Source organism: Rhodnius prolixus, unplaced genomic scaffold, assembly GCF_049639745.1.
Source record: "Rhodnius prolixus isolate KJV_2025 unplaced genomic scaffold, Rpr scaffold_9, whole genome shotgun sequence".
In the NCBI taxonomy this organism is placed as follows: Eukaryota; Metazoa; Arthropoda; class Insecta; order Hemiptera; family Reduviidae; genus Rhodnius; species Rhodnius prolixus.
The window spans coordinates 11,427,338-11,450,004 of NW_027411604.1; the positions used below are offsets into that span (position 1 = coordinate 11,427,338).

At 31.2% G+C, this 22,667-nt stretch overlaps 1 protein-coding gene and 1 long non-coding RNA gene across 6 annotated transcripts in view; both read left to right on the forward strand.

Moving 5' to 3' along the window:
• dtn (transmembrane protein 132C dtn) overlaps window positions 1-16,424 on the forward strand; it is a 303,420-nt gene extending 286,996 nt beyond the window's left edge. For 4 of the 5 annotated variants that reach the window (XM_074128112.1, XM_074128108.1, XM_074128109.1 and 1 more), the window contains 13 exons: window positions 833-1,148; window positions 1,858-2,023; window positions 2,708-2,854; window positions 3,924-4,134; window positions 4,252-4,395; window positions 4,489-4,715; window positions 4,812-4,935; window positions 5,841-6,023; window positions 6,096-6,287; window positions 6,379-6,630; window positions 8,919-9,027; window positions 9,115-9,505; window positions 9,669-16,424. In XM_074128112.1, coding sequence (XP_073984213.1) covers window positions 866-1,148; window positions 1,858-2,023; window positions 2,708-2,854; window positions 3,924-4,134; window positions 4,252-4,395; window positions 4,489-4,715; window positions 4,812-4,935; window positions 5,841-6,023; window positions 6,096-6,287; window positions 6,379-6,630; window positions 8,919-9,027; window positions 9,115-9,505; window positions 9,669-10,011 — 2,772 coding nt within the window. In that variant the 5' untranslated portion in view covers window positions 833-865 and the 3' untranslated portion in view covers window positions 10,012-16,424. The remainder of the gene's footprint in view (window positions 1-832; window positions 1,149-1,857; window positions 2,024-2,707; window positions 2,855-3,923; window positions 4,135-4,251; window positions 4,396-4,488; window positions 4,716-4,811; window positions 4,936-5,840; window positions 6,024-6,095; window positions 6,288-6,378; window positions 6,631-8,918; window positions 9,028-9,114; window positions 9,506-9,668) is intronic. The other variant, XM_074128111.1, reaches the window with a different exon arrangement.
• A 2,588-nt stretch (window positions 16,425-19,012) lies between these two features.
• Window positions 19,013-22,624, forward strand: LOC141454185 (uncharacterized). The gene is made up of 3 exons (XR_012458551.1): window positions 19,013-19,143; window positions 19,406-19,613; window positions 22,247-22,624. It is a non-coding gene; the product is annotated as an uncharacterized lncRNA (long non-coding RNA).
• The last annotated feature ends 43 nt before the right edge of the window (window positions 22,625-22,667 follow it).

Consider the following 22,667-nt stretch of genomic DNA (forward strand, 5'->3'; position numbering starts at 1 on the left):
GATCAGCAATTAAAAATATTCTTTTTTGTTAGCGATTGTGATAGTCTTAGATATTGTGGTAATCTTAGTGTCTAATATGTTTTAGTCTTTTATTTTTCCCCACTAAAATCTTAAGTCTTAAGTTCAATTAATTTTAATTTTGACCCCAATGAGTGAGGGAGGTTACATAGTATGTATGTTTGATATTCACAATTTTAATGAATCGTAAAATATTTAGAAAAAATAATGAAATAAAAATTAATGAAACCTAGTAATAGTTTAAAGGTTTAATTTTTATTTAATTTATTTTTACTAAATGTACACACCATGTAACCTCCCTCACACAGTCAGCGAGTGTAGTGCGAGACGATAACATAAGTGAAGTCGAAATCTCTTCCAAATTGGTAAATTTACCTCTGATGATAGATGCCAAAACCGATCTAGGATAGGATACATTAAACATGCGTGATGCGCCAGATCAAATCAGGGATATTATCCAGTAGATAATATATAGAAGAAGAGAAAAAAAATTGTCAAAAGTTGAATGTTTTTCAACGTAACGCTTTTTCGTGCAGTTTTTGACAAGCAACCCTTATACAACTGTCCTACCGGACAGTTTTAATATATCTTTGTGGACCTAACCACATTTTCAAATGTGTGCTATCTTATAAGAAGTGGTAATAGTAACCAAGTCAAGTTTATAAGTGAAAAATACAAGTTTACCCCTATTAATATATCTGTACAATGTAAAGCCATCTCGAAAACTATTTTTGAAAATATTCGTGGTTATTTTGTTTATGAATAGTTAATTAAAGATAAATCTGTGCTTATTTGAGTGTTTTTTTTTTCGTAGGTGGAGCGAGATTGGCCAGTGGTGCGCGTAGTGATGCATACAGGCGCTGAACCAGGCGCCCAAAGGGTGTGCGCTGTGGTGCACGCTGCAATGGGCGAATCTAGAGTATCTGGAGCATGTAGTCCGGATAGCCACGAAGGGATGTGTTTGGTTGAATTGGTTTTACCATGGTCGTGGTGGCCGCAGCTGCCCTCAAGAAGGACGAAACCCACGAAGACTCCGCCAAGGCTGGTCACATTGTCATACACTGTTGTGGAGCCACTCAGGGGACCACAGTGCACGCCTAAGGTCATGATTCAGAGTTTAACACCGCTTGGTATGTTAATATTATTTTTTATTTTTTTTTCGGTTCATTTCTTAACGTTTCCTTTGAATTCTGGATTAAGAAAGCGCCTCTTTTATCTATCACCCAAGTTGGTTAAGTAAGTTGACTCAAGTTAGCAAGTATAGTGTGCGACAAATTTCAAATAAATTCTCTACATTGTACTGATTAATCGAACTCTGGTGATGAATGAAAAATAAGTCGAAAAATAGAAAAAAATGTATCCTTCGACGAATTTCATCAATGATATTATCCTGACTGTGGATCCAAACACATTTTAAGATAGGAATCTATGCTTTATGTAAGTTGGCATCGCTGTAATCACTTTAAATCGGCCAGCCTTGCACAGTGATCTCCCGATGCAGTCAACAGTTCCATCATCAGTTAGTGAGCTACAAGAAGCTTCTAGGAAGAGTACATGTAAGGTTATGCAGGATTTGAATACTGTACTAACCTTTCAGTTAATCCATTTCGTCCTAAAAAAAATATATAATTGTTTAGTCCCAGGACACCAAAAACCACCTAAAAAACAAGCAGTTAATCTTTGAAGATGGTTGCCGAGTAGAGTGAACAAAAATAAGCATGTTGCTTGGATAAAATATTTTATTTTGTCCACCATTGAGGATCTAACCATTTATTTAGTACAAAAATTGTTTCAATTTTAATATTTTTGGGGGGAAATTTAATATTTTTGGTATTTCAGGAACGGTTCAACTAGTACCAGCAAGTCAAGGATATAATACATTAAGTACCGACAACCATGTAACAATGTTGATGCCACAGCGACCTCTATATCCGACAAGTAAAATACACATACCAACCTATGTAACAATTAAACCACCAAGCCATATTACAGGATTTATGTTAAGGCAAGTTATTTACTTTAATACTTGAAATAAATCCGATCGATAGGTAACTCAAAGTCTCTCAGTAGACTAACATAAAAGAGGTAGAAAAAAATAGCATGTTCGCAAAGAAAGGTAAGGGAGAGTTGGCTGATGTATAAAAGACTGTCTGACCCAAGTGACATCATTAGAAGATTAATTAAATTCTGCTTTGGTTCAGTATTTTCTCTCTGTGATCAGTGTGGCTATAGGTAACTTCCAGTCTGCCTTTTACTATAAATAACTAAAAAGAAAAAGTTCTTCTTAACCAGACCAGATTTTGTCTTCACACAGTCTAGTAACTCGCCCTTTAATATTGTGAAAGTAAATTAAAGCACGTTTCGAATTTTTGTACAGCAATACAAAGGGGCTTTTTTTTTCTGCTTATTCCTTGATTACACGTTGACTTTTACTTAATAATATTTACTGTTTAAAATAAGGAACTTAAATATTCAAATATGAACAAAGTATATTTTATCAAACCATACATATTTAGTTTTTGCTGAATTACCTTCTAGACTATATTATTATTCAACTCGATAAATAATATCTCGGTTAAATAAAGATAATTGACACAGAGAATAGGTAGTGATGAAAAAGTAGCTACAATGAAATAAACAATTAAATTCTTATAATAACTAATTTTTTTTCACTTAATTGTTGTTTCAGGGCAAGAGTAAAAAGTGGTCTGAAGGTGTTGGGTGCAGAGCTGATATCCAGAGAAGATTGGAATATGACTGTAGAAATAAACACAAAGCAATCTGTTGCTTCGGTCACTGTAATTAATAAACAAAATCAACAGGACATTGTGCCGAGGTAGGTATTTCTTTGCAATTTTTTTTGTTAATGTAAATGTGAAATTATGCATACTTATGCACCTTACATTTCATCTTTGATTTTATCAGTCTTAGGTCGTATATTTTTTCTATTTCTGATCGTATTTGGACTTTTAACCATTATCTATGGTTGAAGAATCGTTTTCAAAATTGTAGACTTCGGGATCCAATTACTAATAATAGCTTGTTAGAATGTAGTGGTCCAATATGATCATGGCAGACACTGAAAACGTTGTAATTGATGTGCAGGAGATCCTGCAAATGCCTTAAGCGTATAATTGATAAAAGATAAAGGTTCAAGGGTTACATAGTGGATTGAGAGTAAAAAATCTAGGCTAAAAATCGTGTTAAACAAGGATCTGAAATGTAACAGTAAGATAAGTTTCTGTCATGTAGCACGATTAACGATTGAGTAAAGAAAAAGAGATGGGTTCCAGAGGAGCGCAGACTAAGTTGCATCGATAAATAAGGGAACTCTCACGTAAACGCCTTCAAATCTATCCAGTTCTCAAATTGTTGCTCTTTCGGGTGGTAGACTGGACATGATTTCTATCTATGCACAAGATTGGTTCTATGACTCCGCATAGACCGTATGGAAAAGGCAAGTGCGCACATTACGGTCGATTGCCCTACTCTTAGGAGCGTTAGAAGTAAAATGGCTGATCCGCCTCATTTGATGGCATAGATAACACACAAAAATGTTCCCACTGATTGTTTTAACATAGTTTATCCGCATCAGTTGTCTCGAGTTCTATAATTCTACTTTTCTCGAGTAGATTAAATAGGATTCTAAAAGGGTTGGTCAAAAAACGAATGCCACCACGATAAAGCGCCTATTTGTTTCTGCGGACGACTAAATAAACACTTTTCTTTCCAGTAACCTAATAGAGAGACACCTAAATGGTTTCAAATGTTGAAGCGATTTAGTTTTATTTGATTATATTTATTTTAGGCTACTTCTGAATAGTACTCAAAACTAGACGTTAGTCCAATCTAACTTTTCCTAAAATTTGATTTTTCTGAATAAATTAGTATTCTTTTCGTTTCAGAACTGAAGAAGTGTTTGTCTGGATAGTGGAAGTGGCTGGAGGTGGAGTTAGTGGTCTCTGGCAGGAAGGTAAACTAGTGTGGAGTGTTAGATATTTAAATGATAAAGGAAATCCATCATCAAGCCAGCATCACCATCACGGTAAACATAAGGCCACTGTTAGAATACACATTAACAAGGATGATATTCACGCTTTAATCCCAATATCAAAGGTATTTTATCTTATTACACTGTGTGCCTTTTCAATGGATTCAATTATTTTTATAGTTGAAAGTATTATTGTTAATAGTAATTATAATAGTATTATTGATTATTTTCTTTTTAAATAGAATTGGGAAGTAGTAAATAGTGCGGTATTGACTGGTAAACAAGTTAGCCAGGGGATGAAAGTAGTTATGGTATCCCATGGTGGGAATTTAGCTGATGTGACATTGCAAGCTTCTTGCCATGTTCCTGATGATAGTGTTATCAAAGTAAGTAACGATTAGCTCAATTTTGGTAAAATAAATTTTGCTACTAATAATAATAATAACTGCATCGTCACCTATCTGTAATTCTGTTTCTAGGTTTCTTCTTCATGCAGTTCTGTATATGTAGATGGTTCCGAAGTAAGAGGTTCGGCTAATGCAAGCGTTGTTGTCAGCTATGGAAATTTAGCAGCTTTAGCCAGTTTTACTGTTTGGATGCCAGAGTTACCAGTTGAAGTATCATTACCAGATACTCGTTTAAGTCAAGTAAAAGGATGGAGAGTTCCAGACTTTAGGTCAGAAGCAAAGTTTTACCATTTGCGCAAGTAAATCCAATTTTGCTAATTTATCTATGTTTAATAATTTACAAATAATTAAGGTAATTAATTAATTTTTTTCGTTGATTTACTAATTATCTCAAGGAACAACAAATTAAAACGTAGCGTAAATGTTGATGGCGGAAGTATGGCATCACTGCTTACAGATGATAACACAGTTGATAAGGCAACATCATGCAGGCTTCGATATCAGCAAACAGAAGTGGAAGTACGTTTGGCAAAATTCCTTACTTCACTTAATACATTTTATATTACTTACCGTATATTTTATGTACTGATATTACTTACTTATGATATTTTATATTACCTGTGTGTGGTATTACATAGAGATTAATTCATTAGTTTGGTTAGAGGATTTTACAAACTCTTTCAAAGATTCTGCCTCAAGCTACATTTGTTGGGTCACAGCATTGTATATGACTGTAACGTTTTAGTAAAAGAAAATCCGAAACTGGTCAGAATTAATTAATTCTCAAAGTCGGTAACCAATACAAGACTCGTCAATAAAATCTTAACCTAAGAAATAAGATTTCCAAGATAATGTGGTGAACATGAAATAACTGCTAACATAAAATAAAAATCAGTAAGAATTAAAAATGGTGAAACCCATAAACAAAAACGTTAAAAATCAAATATTTAATCTGCTAGAGCTTAAATGAGTCAATTAAATAATTGTCTTGAGTATTTCATATAGTCCTAAGTTATTATTTAATTATTTCTAAAATTGAAGTCATTCTCAGAATGCATCTCTTAAGGTCATTTTTTCTTTTTTTCAAATAAATGCACATTCACGTTAGCTATGCCCCAGAAATATTGATGGAGTACGCTAGTTGAATTATAGTTTTTTATACTTTAAAAATTGGTATTAAAGTTTATTGTAAAAGATTTATTTAACCATCTTAAAATAAACCTTTTGTATTTTTTATTTATTAATTTTTTTTTAAGTAGTTTCAAAAATGGAGTTTCATATTTAGTCTTCTAAACAGTTTATAAGAAGCAGTTCCTAGTTGTTTAATTTATGAGCCGTATTTGTTCGCCATTCTGAATACTTTTATTTATTTATTTTCCTCACCGAAAGATATTAAATTTAATGCGTTAACATTTATATGTCAGGTGTATGCTAGATTTGTAGCTGCTGACCACGATTCAGGAAGAGTTTCTTACTTAGTTAACAGAAGAACTTGGCTAAGGGTGACCCAGTTAGTTTTAGGCTTGCTAAGAGTATCAGACACTAGAATTGCAACGCTTCAGGGTAACATACTTCAAGGCAGAGCGCCTGGCAGGACTGAATTACAGGTAAGATTTTAAAGAACCAAGAATAGCAACACTTTGTATACTTTTGAATATTTACATATAACGTTATTTTAGGTTGTCAGTGCCGTTTCGGGTCGTGTACTCGGTGCTAAGGAAGTAAGAGTTCTAAGCGACAAAGTGACCATCACGAAATTAAGTGCAAGCGTAGTGTCTGGACTACAATTAGCAATCTCTCCAGATACAGGTGTTGACAATGGTTATATAGCTCAAGCTTCCGTTACTAGAAAACTTACTGCGCAATATCAGGTATGACTTTGTAAATTAAATTTCAATTTCAATTTCAATCAAAAAAAGTTCTTAAAATAAAATAAAATAAAACATTTTTTCCTGTTTTTAGGAAGGACTTTTGGATATGGAATTGATATTTTCTGATGGTACTACAACTTCGGTATCTAGTATAGAACGTGAAGATTACCAGTTGACCGTGGAAACGGAGAGGCCGGATATTGTAGCGTTTGCTCCTCAGACACCAATGTCCCAGCCTAGAGTGATAGCAGTGTCCCAGGGGAAAGGCAATCTCTTGACAGTCACAATGCATCCTCCAACTCTGTGCGGTTCGAAAGTGCCGTTATCGTCTACACATGCACATGTGAGTATTTTTGTGCAAATATGTTTTAAAAGATAATTTCAATATTACTATTAATACTTTAAAATATTTTACAAAAAGCACTTAGAAAATTATTTAAATAAAATTGGTAATCATTATCTTTTAGTATTTTATTTATTTTGAACAGCTTCGAGGGACAATTTCGAGCACAAAAACAATGAAAAACAATATTGGACTCCTCTTCCAATTAAACGTGGAATTATAGCCTTCTAGGACAATAGATATTTAAAATGAAGAATAATCATAACCCACAGTATACCTATGTGTACCCTTTTTTCGAGGGCTATAAGTTCTTACCAGTTTGTAACTGATATTTTTCTTATTATGCGGGCCATAAATTTTTAACTGAGACGCATGTATGGCATAGTTATACCTTGTTTACTACAATCATTCTCTGATTATTATGTAAGCAGTATTTCTAGTTAATTTATTTTATTGAAAAAAGTAACAGCCCCGGATCCCTAAGATTTTAAGCTTTTAGGTCGCTAACCTTTCAGCGATCCTAATCCCATTAGTAAAATTAGGTTTATCATTCAATGTATGGGCGTTTAATCGGAAAATCCTATGGTCATTCTTTTCATAATCTGCACGAGAAACGTTTCGACCTTCGTATATTGAAATTGAAAAAAAAAATAGATATTGCATACATGCATTTTCCTTAAAAATAAAAAATAAAAATAGCATTTCAATGGCATTTCGCCCTTATTCTTTCCCTTGTAATATTATTTTTGTGTACAAAACCTATTCAGTATTAAGTATTACAATATTTTACTTCATCGTAATCTTCAGTATTGTAGCATTTTTTATATTATTTGTTTTTTCTACTTGAGAACCACTTGTCAAATGTTTGTATTTATATATTTTTAATATGTGTACATCATTTATTTTTAGAAATGGTTTTCAAATTTCCATTAATTATTTTTTAAATTAATTTTAATTTAATTTTTGTTTCATGAATCATTTTTAAACTCCTCTCTTTCTTCTATATTCATAAGAAACTAATTGTATTTATTTATGTAATAGTTATCTAAATTTATTTGGCTTGAAGTTTTTTTGTTTATCGAATAATTTTTTCGTCAGAAAAAAATTTTTACGTAAATGATCAAAACAACTAGTTCGCGAACTTCTCAGCCAAATCTAACTCTCGAAAATATATTTTCTCCATCGGCCTTCTCACTCCAAAGCCTATTTCATGAGGATGATAGTTTCAGGGAAAATGATCATTTTAAGAAGCCACCAGTGTCCTCACTTTTAGTTATCCAGAATTGATTAGAAATATTTTATCGTTGGTATAACAGTCTAATTGTTTTAAAATGTAGTCACTGCTCTTACTACCCGCTAAATTAAACCATATGAAACAAAGAATTACCTGACCTTTTTCTATTTTCGGCCCATTTTTTTTTCAACTACGAGTCTTACAGCCCACCTCGATTGTCTCATGAAACCTGTTAACTCTCAATATGTTTTGTATAGGCAAGAAATCTAATGAAATGTCATGAACTTGCTCAACATATTGTTCAGAGTGTATTTTTTCATACAAAAATGTGGTTTTTTAATTTGTTATTCGAAAAAAACTTAAAAAAAAGAAATTTGTAAAGTTATAAATAGAAACAAATTTTAATGTTGTTATTATGCAAGGTGATTGATCTGTCGTGCTTAATGACCAATTTTTGAAGAATCGTTAGTGGAAATCAAGAATCTATAAACTTCAGTTATTACTGAATCAGCAATATCTAGCAATTTCCTGCTAACACTTCTTCTCCAGAACTTCGCTAGGGGGACTACAGCGTGAGTGGTCCCACATGGAGGATCTAAAGAAAGGACTCACTGTTGAATACCTCTTCGTAATATATATCGAATTAGTTATCTTCCAATTTTTTACTATATATTTCTATTTTTAATTTTATGACATTGTAGCAGTCAGTATTAATCTGTTTTGAAAATATTTGAAAACGTGTTTTGCCGGCTTCAAACAATTTATTTCAGGTAACAGAATTAATAATAAATAATTAAAGATATGCTGCGATCAAAGTGATTAAGAAAATATCAAGTCATTAAATAATTACACTTTGTTATATTCATTAAAAATTCTAAGTGGGCTGTGAGGTGTTAACTTTGAACTGAATGGGTGAATACAATAACGTAAGCTGCCTAACACTTCCAAGGCTCCAAATCAATAGTTGGACGTAAAGCCCGTTTTGAATAAACAGCCTTAGCTTTCTATAGTATTCTTGCTATATACATACTGACGTTAACTCTCGCTGTTGCAGGTGGATATTGATTTCAGTTCTGGTTTGAGTGTAACACGTCCAGAATTAGTACAAAATGATGGAGGTGTCCACAGAGAAATTTCCGCTGATTTGCACGACCTTTTGATTGGTAACTTTAAATTTTTTATTTTATTTTTTCTTATTAAAAATATTTTCCTGAATCATTTATTATTTTAATTTATTTTTCCTCTTTTAGGTATTCCTCTTAAGGATGAACACAATCACGAACCAACAGTCCAAGCTCGTCAACATCATGGTTCTAATAATGGGGGCGGTGTGATCGCTTCACGACAACATATTCTTACACCTTTAGAGATCGGCATGTACGTGCTGTTAGCAGCTTTCTGTTTTGCCATTGTCGTATTTGTTGTATCTTGTGTGGTTTATGCATCCAAGTTTAAAGCTGACAACGGTCCAGTGGTGGGTGGTATTGCACAAGAGATACATCCTCCACAACAGACGCAGAATGCACATGATTGGGTCTGGTTAGGAAGATCAACACTTCATGTTACTGATAATCCTATGTATCAAACAAATTCATTTCAGAATCCAAATCATATTGAACTTGCATCTCTTCCACACCATTGGTAGGTAATTTTTTTTTCATTATATATATTTATAAATTAATGTAATGCATAATCTAGTATTAAATATATAATATAAATATATATACATACATATAAATTCAAAAAAATTTTGTTGAGTTTGTTTCAAAACGAATATCTGACAACTAATATCAACATATTCTAGGGATGGAACGGACAGAATGATAGAATCCGTACCACCAGTTCCTCCACATGGACCTGGGGCTCTGATTGATGAAGATGATTATCGCCCACCTGTTCCGCCGCATAGGAAACATCTACCTGAACAGGCAATCAGGAAACACCATCATCATCATCACAAACCAAGAGGCGGTATGATTAAAGCACCCAGACATACTGGTGGACATCATATTAAACGAGCCACAATTGTTGGCAATCCAATGTTCAATGATAATGATACATCGCTGGCGCTTGAGGAATTAAATCTTGGTATGGACTACAATCAGATTATGCAATATTTTGATAATTTAAAAGAATCTAACGCCTGACTCAGACAAGTGTATGCCCAACACATGTATCAATACCACTTTGGTAATTCCTGCTTACAATATCGACAATAACTATGGTGCCCAGCTGCTATTTAAAGGAAAATTTGAGAAATTTATTTTTGTTTTTCTTTTCGAAAATTTTCTTCTTAAAAGGAAACTTTTCTTTTCAGATTTTTCTGACAGAAAACTGTTGAATATTTTTTTTGTTTTAAAAACAGTTTTTAGGTAATACTGCAGCTGTAAGCAGTTTAAAAAAGTGGTACCACATTTAAAATGTATGTTAAAATGTTTTTAATAAGAAAACTAAAAAAAACCATAGTTGACTAATCAAAAGAAACAAATGATAATTGATAAAATTTCAATTATGAAGGTGCTTCTCATTTTGACTGGACAATATATATATATAAATATATATATACCTACCTATAAACTAACTACTGTAACCAGAATCTATGTACAAATCAAGAAATAGACTAAGTGTTGCATTAAAGAAAATATCTTTTGCCTAAAATTCTAGCTAGCTTATTAAGGCAATGAATGATGTTTTGAAAAGCTGTTTTAACAAATTAATAATTTTTAACAAAAAAGAAACAAAATGTAAATTTAATAGCATTACTTTTTATAAAGTGATGTACCACCCTTGTTACCTGAAGTAATTATCTTATTTTTATATAATTGTATTATATGTATTTATTTTTTAATTATTTTTTGTTTTGTATTTTTTTTTTTTAATTCGATTTTATGAAGGTGGTATATCTTCACTATTTGTATTCCTGCGCTATCCACTAATTATACGAGTGGATAACATTGAGATTTGATTAGATATTAATAGTCTGTTTTGGAAAAATGGACGTAATGAGAATGAAAAATGGAAATGAAACAAATGATTGATGTTTTATTTTTATGTTAATTTGTTTTATTTGTACTTTTTAAAGTTTAATGACAAGAATGTATGGAGTTTATAGAGAAGTATTATGGTGAGTTATTTGTCTTTACTTAAAAAAAAAGAAGAAGAGAAAAACTGTAAAACTTAAATAATATTTATTATAATTTATCTGGGACTATGTATACTTTGTAGATACAAATTTTGAAGGTTGCTGTTCACATTTTTAAACATAATATATATTTATATATTTGAGGTTGTGAGTCCTTTTTTTTAATTAATTTTTTTTTAAACTCTAGTCAGCATTGCACAAGCTTTACAGCGCCTTCCTTAATGACTGTGTCTCAAATGTAAATTATTAATTGTGTTTTTAGTATATATTTTAATATAGTAAATAATAGTAAAGGAATGTATATTTATTATTTATTTTTATTTATTTACTTACCATTGGAGAAAAAAAAATATTATATGAAAAATAAGGTATAATTTTTGTAAATATCTGGAATTTAGATGACCATGATGAAATAAATTGATGGGCGTTTTTAGCGAATTCATCCAAAATGCGAATGTAAGATTATGATCAATCGTTCCATGTATCAAAGAAAAATAAACAAAAATAGGAACAAAATAGGACAGCTTGGAACAAAACTACTAGTTTTATCCGGATATTTAGATATTATATTTAGAATAGCAAATGTTATAACTAACATAGCAACACAAATTTTGCTTAAAAATAAATTAAAATCATAATTTAGAACGGAGTTTTGTTTCAAAATATCTGTCTTGCATTGTAAAAGTAAAAGAACTAAGAATTAAAAGTTTACACGAAATAACAATAGCAAAGTATAAAATTCTAAAAGTTGGAAAAAAAAGTTCTATTGAAGAAAGAAAACTCTCTCTTTATTGAGCGAGTAAATTTCTAAATTTTACAAAGTATTTATGTAGCGTTCTTGAAAGTGAAAACGGTGGGATTTGTTCTATCATGGATCTTCTGGAACTTTGGTTTTAACCAAATTGTGCTCCCCAGTTTCATATCCGATCATCTTTTTTCTATCAAGGTTGGAGTAGATAGCCTAAAATGTTATTTTCAACTGTTCCACTCCTTTTAATTTTGCTTAAGTCGCCCTCAGTGTTCATTAAAAATTGATAACAGCAAAAATATTGTTATCCGTGGATACTTGAGGAAGATAAGATGGCCTATTTAAAAACTGAAGCTCCTGTGAGGTTCTAGCGAGATAAATTTCCTTATTTCATTGACATATTATCACATATTTTCATATATTATCATGAAATATCTTTCAAACCTCTTAGTTTGGCATGCTATCTTAGGAATACTTGAATCTTAGAAATGCATCGACTTATTTCTGCCGGCTTCCTTTCAATTGAACTTCCATAGAGAATCTGGTTCCTCTATTTCGGGTTAGGGGGCTGGAGTGAATTGCATCTGTGAGTGGTTAACCCAACTGCTGGCTTCCCGTTCTTCGCGCAGCCATCCAAAGAGTGCATATCGACTACTTGGACGCTGTGCATTATATCCCCATGAAAACTTCGAAGAAGGGGAAATTATGGCCCTAAAGTTTTTAATCAGCACAATAAAAAAAGTAATTATATTTACATTGTTTTATTTTTCATTTTCCTTGGTTTACAAGGAATTCAGTCTACAAATACCTTCTGGTAAAAAACCGGTTTTAATTATTTAATTAATGAACCAGATAACATTATTGATTATAATTCAATCCGTAACCCTGATGTTTACCCTGACGGTGATTTGGGTTAACATGAGTTTATCAGTTTAATTTAATCATTAAAGGACAAAAAAATCAAATCATCCCAATCATATATACAATATATCATTAAACCTTAAATTAAATCTAAGCCTTGGTGATCTAAAATGAATGAATATATTTGCTCATTAATCTGGGGAGAATTCGCCAAAAACATCCAACTTTTTTTTTCTTAATGTAATCTTGTGAATATTTAGCTGATAATATTAAAAGTTCGTAATTATGTATTTTAAATGTTTAAACAAACAAACAAAAAGATATGTGTATAACAATAAGGCTGATGTCAGATATTAATGTTGTAGAATTATGAGATCCTCTACTAAAAGTTCTCTCTTTACTTAAGTCCCTTCTTATCCCAAAAAAATCCTATATAATACAAAATTATTATAACTGTTAATCATATAAGAAAAAGAAAGAAGTATTTCTTATACATTTTTTATAACATAACATTGAAGACACAGTCTAAAAGAAAACTATAAGTAAAAGCCATTCCTTAATTGAAATAAAATTAAAAACAAAAATGCTTTGTGTGCTTATCTTGTGATATATTTAATGAGAGTAATAATACTACTTAAACCCTCTATGTACAATTTGCGTTGTAATATTTTGTAAATATATCTCAAAGAAAACAAAAATTAAAGGACCCCTCCTTCAGACAGACCCCTTCTCTACTGCTACTTTGTGTGCATAAAAATAAATGAGTCAAATAAAATCATTTGCAGTTGCGTTGCAGGTAATGTTTCTGTTATTTATTTTGATTTTTTCATTTATAAAATAAAAATAAAATAAATGGAAAACAGGAAGGTAAAAAAAGAAAAAATGTGTTCCTCGTTGTATTTATATAAGAAGTGTTTTAATTGTTAGGACTATACTTGAGTACAACTGAATAAAAAAATAAATTAATTAAACAAAAGTAGCTTGTAGAATATAGCAAGATGTGCTTTTGTATCCCGGTGTGTATGATGTTAATTAAAAGAAAAGAAAACAACTCCCTCCATTATTATAGCAGTATATAAAGAAATTGATAAAAATAATTAACTAAAAATTATGTACCTTTTTAATAATAATTAAGATTTTTTAAAAATCAAGAAAAGAAAGATTTGTCGATATATATATATATATATATATATATATATATATATATATATAAAAAAGAACAGCTTAAAAAGAAAAAAGCCCAAAGCTTTTCTTCTCAGGTCTTCCTAATCTTTTATTTTGTTACCTCATTATATTTTTTTATTTAATTTACAATCAATTTAAAGTATTTGTTAATTTTTTAATATATATATATTTTTTTTTTTTTACTTTTATGTTACAATTCTTTTATTTTTACAATAAACAAACTTAATTAAGAACATAATTTTTTGTTTTTTGTGTATTTTTTATCTGTTTATTTATTTTTATTTTTTTCAAAATTGGGTTATTTTTATTGAAATTATTTCTAAACGGTTCATATCCTCGGTGTCTAGAAGTTAGCTTCTAGTTATCTTGTTAAGTTCTTGCCTCCGGCGTTAAGAGTGTTTGCTGTGACACCTATCAATAAATATTTTTCCTTTAACAAAATTCCTTTTAGTACAAGGTTTTCTGCAATTGAATCAGAAGGTAAAACAGTTTTTTTGAATTAATAAACATGAAAACAACTCACTTTGCATTTTTAGTTTATTTTATACCCAGTTTTGTATGTTATACCATAAAGTATGAATAAAGAAGTAATTTTAATCAAAACATTTGGTGGTGAAAATATTACCTCACCATTTTGGGCGTTACATTTATACATTTTTAATACTACTGGTTTTTGGTTTTAAATTAAAGTGCAAACACTTGCAAAACAATAATAATTATATTAGGTTTTACATTCCTTTCCACTTTCCGCGAAGATTGCTTTCTTCAGGGTATGTCTATAAACTATAAAAAGAAATTAACAACAGTTTGTACATGATTGTACGTACACCAATGATAGTTTTGTAAATTGGTGGAGTTGTAAAGAGATTATGTGGGCGTACTCCAGTTTTTGAAAAAGCTTTTGAGCAACCCAATTATAGGGAGATTTTATGAGATGACTCATTAGAAGACAAATGAAGAGCCATGTGAAGCTCTTCTGGGTATTGGATTATGTCGGAGGCAATGATTACGCAGACGCGCTTACTGGAGTGGAATCATCCTCCTCTGTGTGTGGTGTGGTCCCGATGTAAGAGTCAGTAAGAGGGAAAGTGAGGGCTGAAGTATGAAGGGTTAGGGGACGCATTATAGTGTCCTCCATGAGTGACATTTAAAAGGGGTAATAAAGGGCGAAGCGAAGATTGTTCTTTTCTTGAATAGGACGCAAGAAAAAGATTTGGAGGAATGTTGACTGGGCACGCTTGTTTGGTCTAGTCACTAACTCAAGAGGCAGTCGTGGTGCAAGAATTGTAATGAGGGTTTTAGGAAATCCGTGTACCAGGATTCAGATCAGTGCGCTCATTTCGCCCCACATGCTAAATTTAATGGGTCTAGAAGAGGTATAAACTGGAAGGAATGGGATACAAGTTAGATATCTAGCTCAGGGATAACTTTTAAATATTAAAGACAGACCGGATGGTAACTTCTTGGGAGGACCCTTTGGGTTGTTGCCTAGGAGCGGTAAGGAATGGAGAGAATAAGAACCAATACAGTGAACGAGCAGGCAATGATAATGATACCACTTACTTGAAGTCCGACAACACAATGACTAGCCAAACAGGATAACATTGTGTAAATATTCTTTTTAATTTCTTCTTGTAGTTTATAAATAGTGTAATACACTTTACGATATAGCCCTAGTTAACATACAAGAATCTGCTTATTAAAATTGGTATTTCTCAAAACGGTTCTTGTTTCTACAAGCAAGGTATGTTTATTGTGTAAACTGTTTAAAGAAGCGAAATTTCGAGCATTCCTCTTATAAAAAAAAATCGAAAACCATTGTGCTGTATACTTCGTTTCTAGATGGAAGATGGTAAACATTTCCCTACTCTTCTAATAAATATAACACTTTCTTGCCCTTGGATTACAGTTTTGAAGTTAAAATAATTCCAGTTCAGCAAAAAGTGATTAATTAGCTGAGAATAAATGAAAACACACATGTTCTTCAGCTTTTTCCGGTACATTATAATTATAATTTATTTTTTCTTCTTTACTAATAGTAAAAGGTATAAAAATATAGTTAAAAGTTTATCAAAGAATGAGTGCGCAGCAAAACAAATTTATAAATGTTCTATGGCATTTTTAGTTCACTATTATTATTTTTTGTACATTTACAAAATATATGATACGTACAATTTATACTGTGCTTAAAATAATTGTGTACATTGCTACCAAGAAACCAGAAAACACAAAAACCTAATAGGAGAAATCAAAGTAAAACCAAAGCTTGCTTACTTACTTACTTACTTTATTTAAGTGGAAAGAAAAGGTGGTTTTACAATTTAAAAAAAAAAAGTTATAGAAAGTGTCTAAATATCTTTTATTCCAGCAACAGAGAAAGAAATATTGGCATAATTGTAAAGTGAATTGCCTCTTATGGTGGAAAATAAGATAAGAAATTATTGTAATGAATAATTTGTTTTATAAATGAGTTCGATAAAACTTATTTAACAATCAAAATCTAAAGCCTGTGTAATATATTTATTATTTCACTGTAATAATTTATTTATACATATATAAAAATTAAAATTATATATTATACATAAATTATACATATCACATTAAAAAAAAATATCTAATTTGTGCATATTGTTATGTTTCAAAGAAATTTAGCCTCAATTTTAGCATCAATTTATGGAGTATATTCTTACCACTATTATTAAGTAAGATTTTTAATTTATTAGTTTTAGTTGATCAACAAATCTACCCTTTTATGTTCTAAATTACGCTCTCAATAAATTAAATAATGTTCTTCATTTTTTGCGGAGAACATTCATTGGCTCTCTCTTACAGTTTCCCCCTCAATATGTCTTAAAAATAGAAATTAATGTCTCTTCGAATCGTATATTACTCCAAAATAATGTTCTGTGCAGTTTCGGTTGAAGCTTTGTGGAACTCATTTGGAGTTCTTATAAAAAACACCATTGTTGAACTTAATAAACAGGAACTGAAAAGTTTTTTCTTTTAACTGGCATAATCTCCTTCAGTTCTAATTTCCACTGTTAGGTTGAAGTAGAATCAGTAAGAATGATTGCTAAAGTCATTTTGTTGGAAATTTGTCAGTATGTGCAGAGTGAGATGGAAATTTAGTTGAAGACCAATTCTGTACATCAAACTGATTGATGAAAATTCGAAACCAGCACATACGTGCTTCAACAAAATCAACAAAGTCATTTTGTATTTTAGAATTTCAGGAAATTTTCAGGAATTAGAATACATTTGAGGTCTTTTCTAGATTACCATCATGTGTGGTACAGCTTTTACCTCGTATAAACTTCTAGAAATGTTCATGGCTAACAGAAAACATTAATAAACATTAAACGTATAACATAAAACATTAAATTAGACAAAAAGAAGTAGAATCTTCAGCCGTTGCTCCGTAATAGAGAAGATAGATTATGTACTAGCGAGGATTTTTAGAAACATGGATAAATGAAAACAAGAGACATTTGAAAAGAATCTGCTTGTTTTTTCTTCTAATACAATAGAGGTTGAAGGAACACAAATCCTCAACAATGTTTCCAGTAAGTAATTTGTTTTTCCAGCTTACAAAAAAAATTAGCAGAAAGGAGAACAAGAGTGTCTGCTTCCCTCGGTCTTGCTTTCATTGAGGTGAGTTAGAACTTTTTTTCAGAGAAGTTTTATAACTCGGAAGAAATTTTGTTGAAATAAATTTTATCATCCTTTTTATTTATAGAAAATAAACAAATAAGGGGGAAAAATCACAAAACTTCTTGTATTCAACAGTTTTTGCTTTTGAAAATATATCTAGTTATTTGAATATTTCTTGTTAAAGAATAGATATACACTGTTAACTGTGTTAATACTATAGGAATTTATTGCCTCTATAAATGAAACATTTTTCATTTTTTGAACAAAGGGAATAAAAAGTAAATTTAGTACGGTTATAAAGTGATCAAAGTAAAACTAGTTTCTTAATGTAACAAAAGAAAACAATAAAGTTTTAGTTTATTATAATTTTTTTTTAAATAATTAGAAAATAAAACTATACCCACACTAAAAGAATGTATAACAATATACTGTCTTTTTATTAAAAGCTACGGATATTGAAAATACAAATTAGGATGAAAATTGCTACTAAAATTCACAAGTAGGTTTCTCAAACATTTTAGAAAACGAAATAGCAATATTAAATAATATCTTTTTTTACGATTGTTTATTTGCTATCAGTATTATGTAAGTTACATAATGTTATTGATTTACGTTTATTTCTATTAGCTCGCAATTTATTATTGGATATTTTTTTGTTCAAATTAATGCTATTTTTATTGCTTACTTCACCGACATAACAAATTCTTTAGTCATTTTTGCAGGCTTGAACCACCAGCAGTGGGCTATATATAGTCAATGTGAAAGCTGGGTAATCAGAAACTTTATATTGAACATTAAACTATTAGTAGACAATAATTATTAAACCATAACTATTAATACACAATATTATTCAAGGAAATTAACTATTTTTTTCCTTATTGATATTTTTAAACTAAATTAACACTGACTATGGCAAAAAACAAAAATAGAAACACTGAAGAGTAGCACTTCTCAAGACTTTCTTACTCATTTCTTAGCTGATTCAATCATTCATAATAATTGGTTTCTGTCTTGACCCGCGGTTCTCATAATTCTCTATTCTCGATTACATGCACGCTTGGGAATCGTGCACCACTGGAAAGAAACGTCCGCGTAAGAATCCAGTATTTGTTAACCCGGCTTAGCTAATCCCTTCCCTCTCTTATCCCATTATTTCTTATCATGACGTTCTTCCCACTTTCCTCAAAAATACTGGAAAATCGACGACAATATGGAAAACAAAATTAGCCTGTTGTGTCGCCAAAATTGTAAAATATAAAGTTCCGGAAATCAGAAGCGTAATGTAAAACCAAAGGAATTATTCTAGTACATTCTAATTACAATGTTAAAATACTTTTTTACGAGTCAGACTTGTACTAATAATAGAATTTCTATTGAAATAAAAGCTTTTGATTAGAAGTGAAGAAAGGAAAACTATATTTCCTCTAAAAAGTAGTCCGCGGATCACGGTCAAATTGTAGTAAGGAATGCCTTAAAATAATCTTAAAAAATTAATTTACAATCTAATCAAGTCCAATAAAATATTTCATTAATTTTTTTTTAAGTTTCTGATAGGGTGGGCAAGTTGTAGTAAAGTTAATAAATTTACAAAACACCTGTTATGAAGCGTCAACTGTCCAAATAATAATGGAGGATTGGAAGAACATCGGAGAAGAAGCATTTTCGGCTTAAACTTAAACTATAATGAAATAGGTATCATTTATTTACTTTTAAATTTATTTTATGAGGTAATATTTAATCAAAAGTGTACTTCTAAATTTCAGATTAGATTAACTGTAACAAAAACACTTCAGATGGGGAAATAAAGGCATTTTTTATTTATAGATTTGCAATTTTTAAAAAGTATTTTCATTGTTATTTTGTATTTATTTAGTTAAGTACTCTTCTCTTATAAATAAGGTAATGTAATTTATAATATTTTTATTTATTTCACTTTTAAAACTCTTGTTTATAGGAGTCTGGGAGTCTTTTAGAACATTGCGCCCCAAAAATGTGCACACGTTTCAGACATTGCCCGGACAACCTGCTTTAATGAATCTTAGGATAAGAAAATTTAAGGGTAGCTTTGCCTGGGACTAACACAGCTATTTCCTTTAGATATTTTTGTTACTGTAATCAATACTTGGTTTACTACAGTCCATGACGCCCCTAAAGTGAAAACAGTGAGTAATCTTTAGTCCCATATCTGTAATTTTTAAATGAATAGTGTAGTATTCATAATTTTAGCTGCGTAAATGGATGTGAAAAGCATGTACTATTTTGGTGCCTACAGTATTGTATGTGCCATCTACTAAAAAACATTCCTGTGTAGAGCAGCGTTATTAAAAAAAAAACGTGGTAAAGAGAATTCCTGGTCATTGGAAATTCTAAAGAAAGTATAGAGTAATCTGATGATCAAATCTGGAGTTTGAGTAAGCAAACTATAGAAGAACAAATTAACCGTGAATCTTCTAATTGTTTTATTTTATTTTTTGGGTATTTTGCTTTATTCTTAGCTGTAGTGACGAAAAGAATCGATGATTACACTGTAAACTGTTACTTATGTAGTGTTCCAATTGGTTCGACGTCGTTTTGAGTAGTCAATTCTCTCCTAGTTTTTCTAGAAGTTTAGAATACTACACACATTTTCAACATATTCTAGCAGTACGAACCAACATTGAAAAATTCACTCTTATAGCCAGCCTTTTTTTTTCCTATTTTTTTCGGGTTATGTTCTAACAGTGTATTTGTGCTTCAAATCTTATCAAACGAAATAGTATTGAGTAGCTTTCCATCCATTATAAACACTGATGAGATTTCTTTAAATTTTGATGATTTTTTTATTGTGTAGCTGATTTTTTATAATATTGATAAGTGGATATGTTACTTAAAGAAAGGCCGTGTTGCTTTCCAACAATGAGCATTAAATACATATTGGAAATGAATGGATTACGAACTGAAAAAAAAGGATCAAAGAACCCACAAAGAGATTCTACTAATGTCAAAAATATATTTGTTTCTTAAAAGTTCTGGATTTTAATAATCAAAATGTTAACGTATTTAATTGGCTCAGGGGACGGCCTTTACCAAGAGACTGATTTGACGTACCCGGATATACGTAGATTTGCTGAGGAGGAAAACCTCTCTTCTTTGTGATATAATGGGATCAACTTTATTAAAATGTTAACTGATTGTAAAAACTACAGGGCGAAACCTTCAAATGGTTTTCTTAACGTAACGTACTTCCATATTGTAACATCCACTAATGAAGACTCACTTTGAAAAAAAAAAATGTTAACCGAAAGTATTTTCTTCGTATTTTTTTAAAAAACTTTACTCTTTGTAACTGAAGGTAGCCTAGTTTTCTCTTGACAAAGGTTACGCTTTTATACAGCCCTTTGAATGACTTACGCTGGTTAGTAGGGATTAAGATTTCTCAAAATAAATGAGGCTATCGCTGAATTTCTTTAATAATTCTCTTCCACAGTTTTTCTACCAGACTAAATCAGAATCAAAGCTATTTGTTCTCATGGCAAATCCATTTACAGTGTGAAACTATACATACGTGATCCATATACCATTTCCCCAGCCCTCTACATACAGGATTTAGGGATCTTTGGCTGTTGGTTTATATTTACGTTCCAGGTCAATCAGCCTACGAATATTTTGAATTTCTCGCTCTCTTTTTTCATTAGGTTATCATGCGTCAACAAACACTGTCTGTTCAGTGAACTGTACTATTACTACATCCCGTTCTTGTAGGAAGAATAAATACATGCAGTCAGTTGGAAGAAACCGAGTTGTCCGCGTGGGAGGTCATTGCATTAACTGCCCTATCAGACTGTTGTAATTATTATTATAACAATTTATTTTTTAAGGCGCACGTCAACATCTGAGGTCATTGGCGCCTAGAGCATTTTTCGGTTCACTGCCTTTCTTTCTCTCGTTACAGACAACACTCTCCAATACCGGATAGTGAGTTGTGAGAAAGCTTCTAGAAGAGGGGAAACTATAAGGGCCATCAACTTAATTTAAACTCGGGATCCATTATACGCTAAACACTCTTCCCTTATTTTTTTTATTTTTTTTTTTTGGCGCATCAACAGCTGAGGTTATTAGCGCCGGAGCTTTTTCCAGTGCACTGCCGGCCTCCGGACAGTGTTCTCTCGTTACAGACAACACTGTCCATCACCGGACAGTGAGCTGTAAGAAGCTCCTAGGAAGAGAAAATCTAAGGGTCAGCTGCTGGATTCGAACCCGGGACCTCCGCGTGGGAGTCCAGTATGCTAACCTCATAGCTAATCCCTTCCCCTCTTCCCTTATTATTATTATTTTGTTTCCCGACGCATCATCTGCGTTATCATTAGCGCCCTTGTTATTATAGATTTTAAAATACTTATCTTGCCATCCCTTCGGAGGTCCGCTTTCCTGAGACGCCTTTCAAATCTGATCTCCTGTTCAAAATTTTCTTTGTTGTGTCGTTATAGTGTAGTGTATATTAAAATGTTCCGCGCAATAAATATGATTTTATACTTATATTTTTATTTGAATTACCTTATTTGTTTGTAGGTGGTTAAGAACGGAAGAAATAAGGAGTATTTTTTTTTTGTGTGATTTTAACTAAACACTATTTGTAAGGAGCTCTTTAAATTTAATATTGAAGGCATGTCTAATAAAAAAAAAATCCTTGTCTAAAAATAAATTATCATTTAAAAATAAAATAACTATTCTATAAACAAATGCTTCTAATCAGAGATATCCAAACCAGATTATTTATCGCTTTAATTAATTTATTTTCTTTTTTTTTTCCATTAAGGTCATCTTCACTTTAATTTCATGTTTGAACTCGACAAAGAATTCGTAAACAAAAAGAGAAACGTAAAATTCAGACGGAAGTATTGATCTTGTGATTGGAGTATGACACCCTTACGCACCACCCATCTTTCTTAACTCACCATTCTGGCTGTATGATCTTTAATTCATAAATAATAAACATTTACAGAATATATTTAGGTATTATTAAAATTATTGGAAAAAGCCATACTGAAGTGGAAAAGTAGAAAAAAAATATTGAATAGTTGTCTTATCCAAAAAAAAGAAGAAAAAATTGGAATCATATTTATTAAAAACTAAAAGCTTGTTAATTTTATATCTGTAGATTACGGGATGCTGGTGACTATCGAATTCCAAGTTGCCCTAACGCACCACAGGGGGACGAAGTACTGAGCAAAAGGACT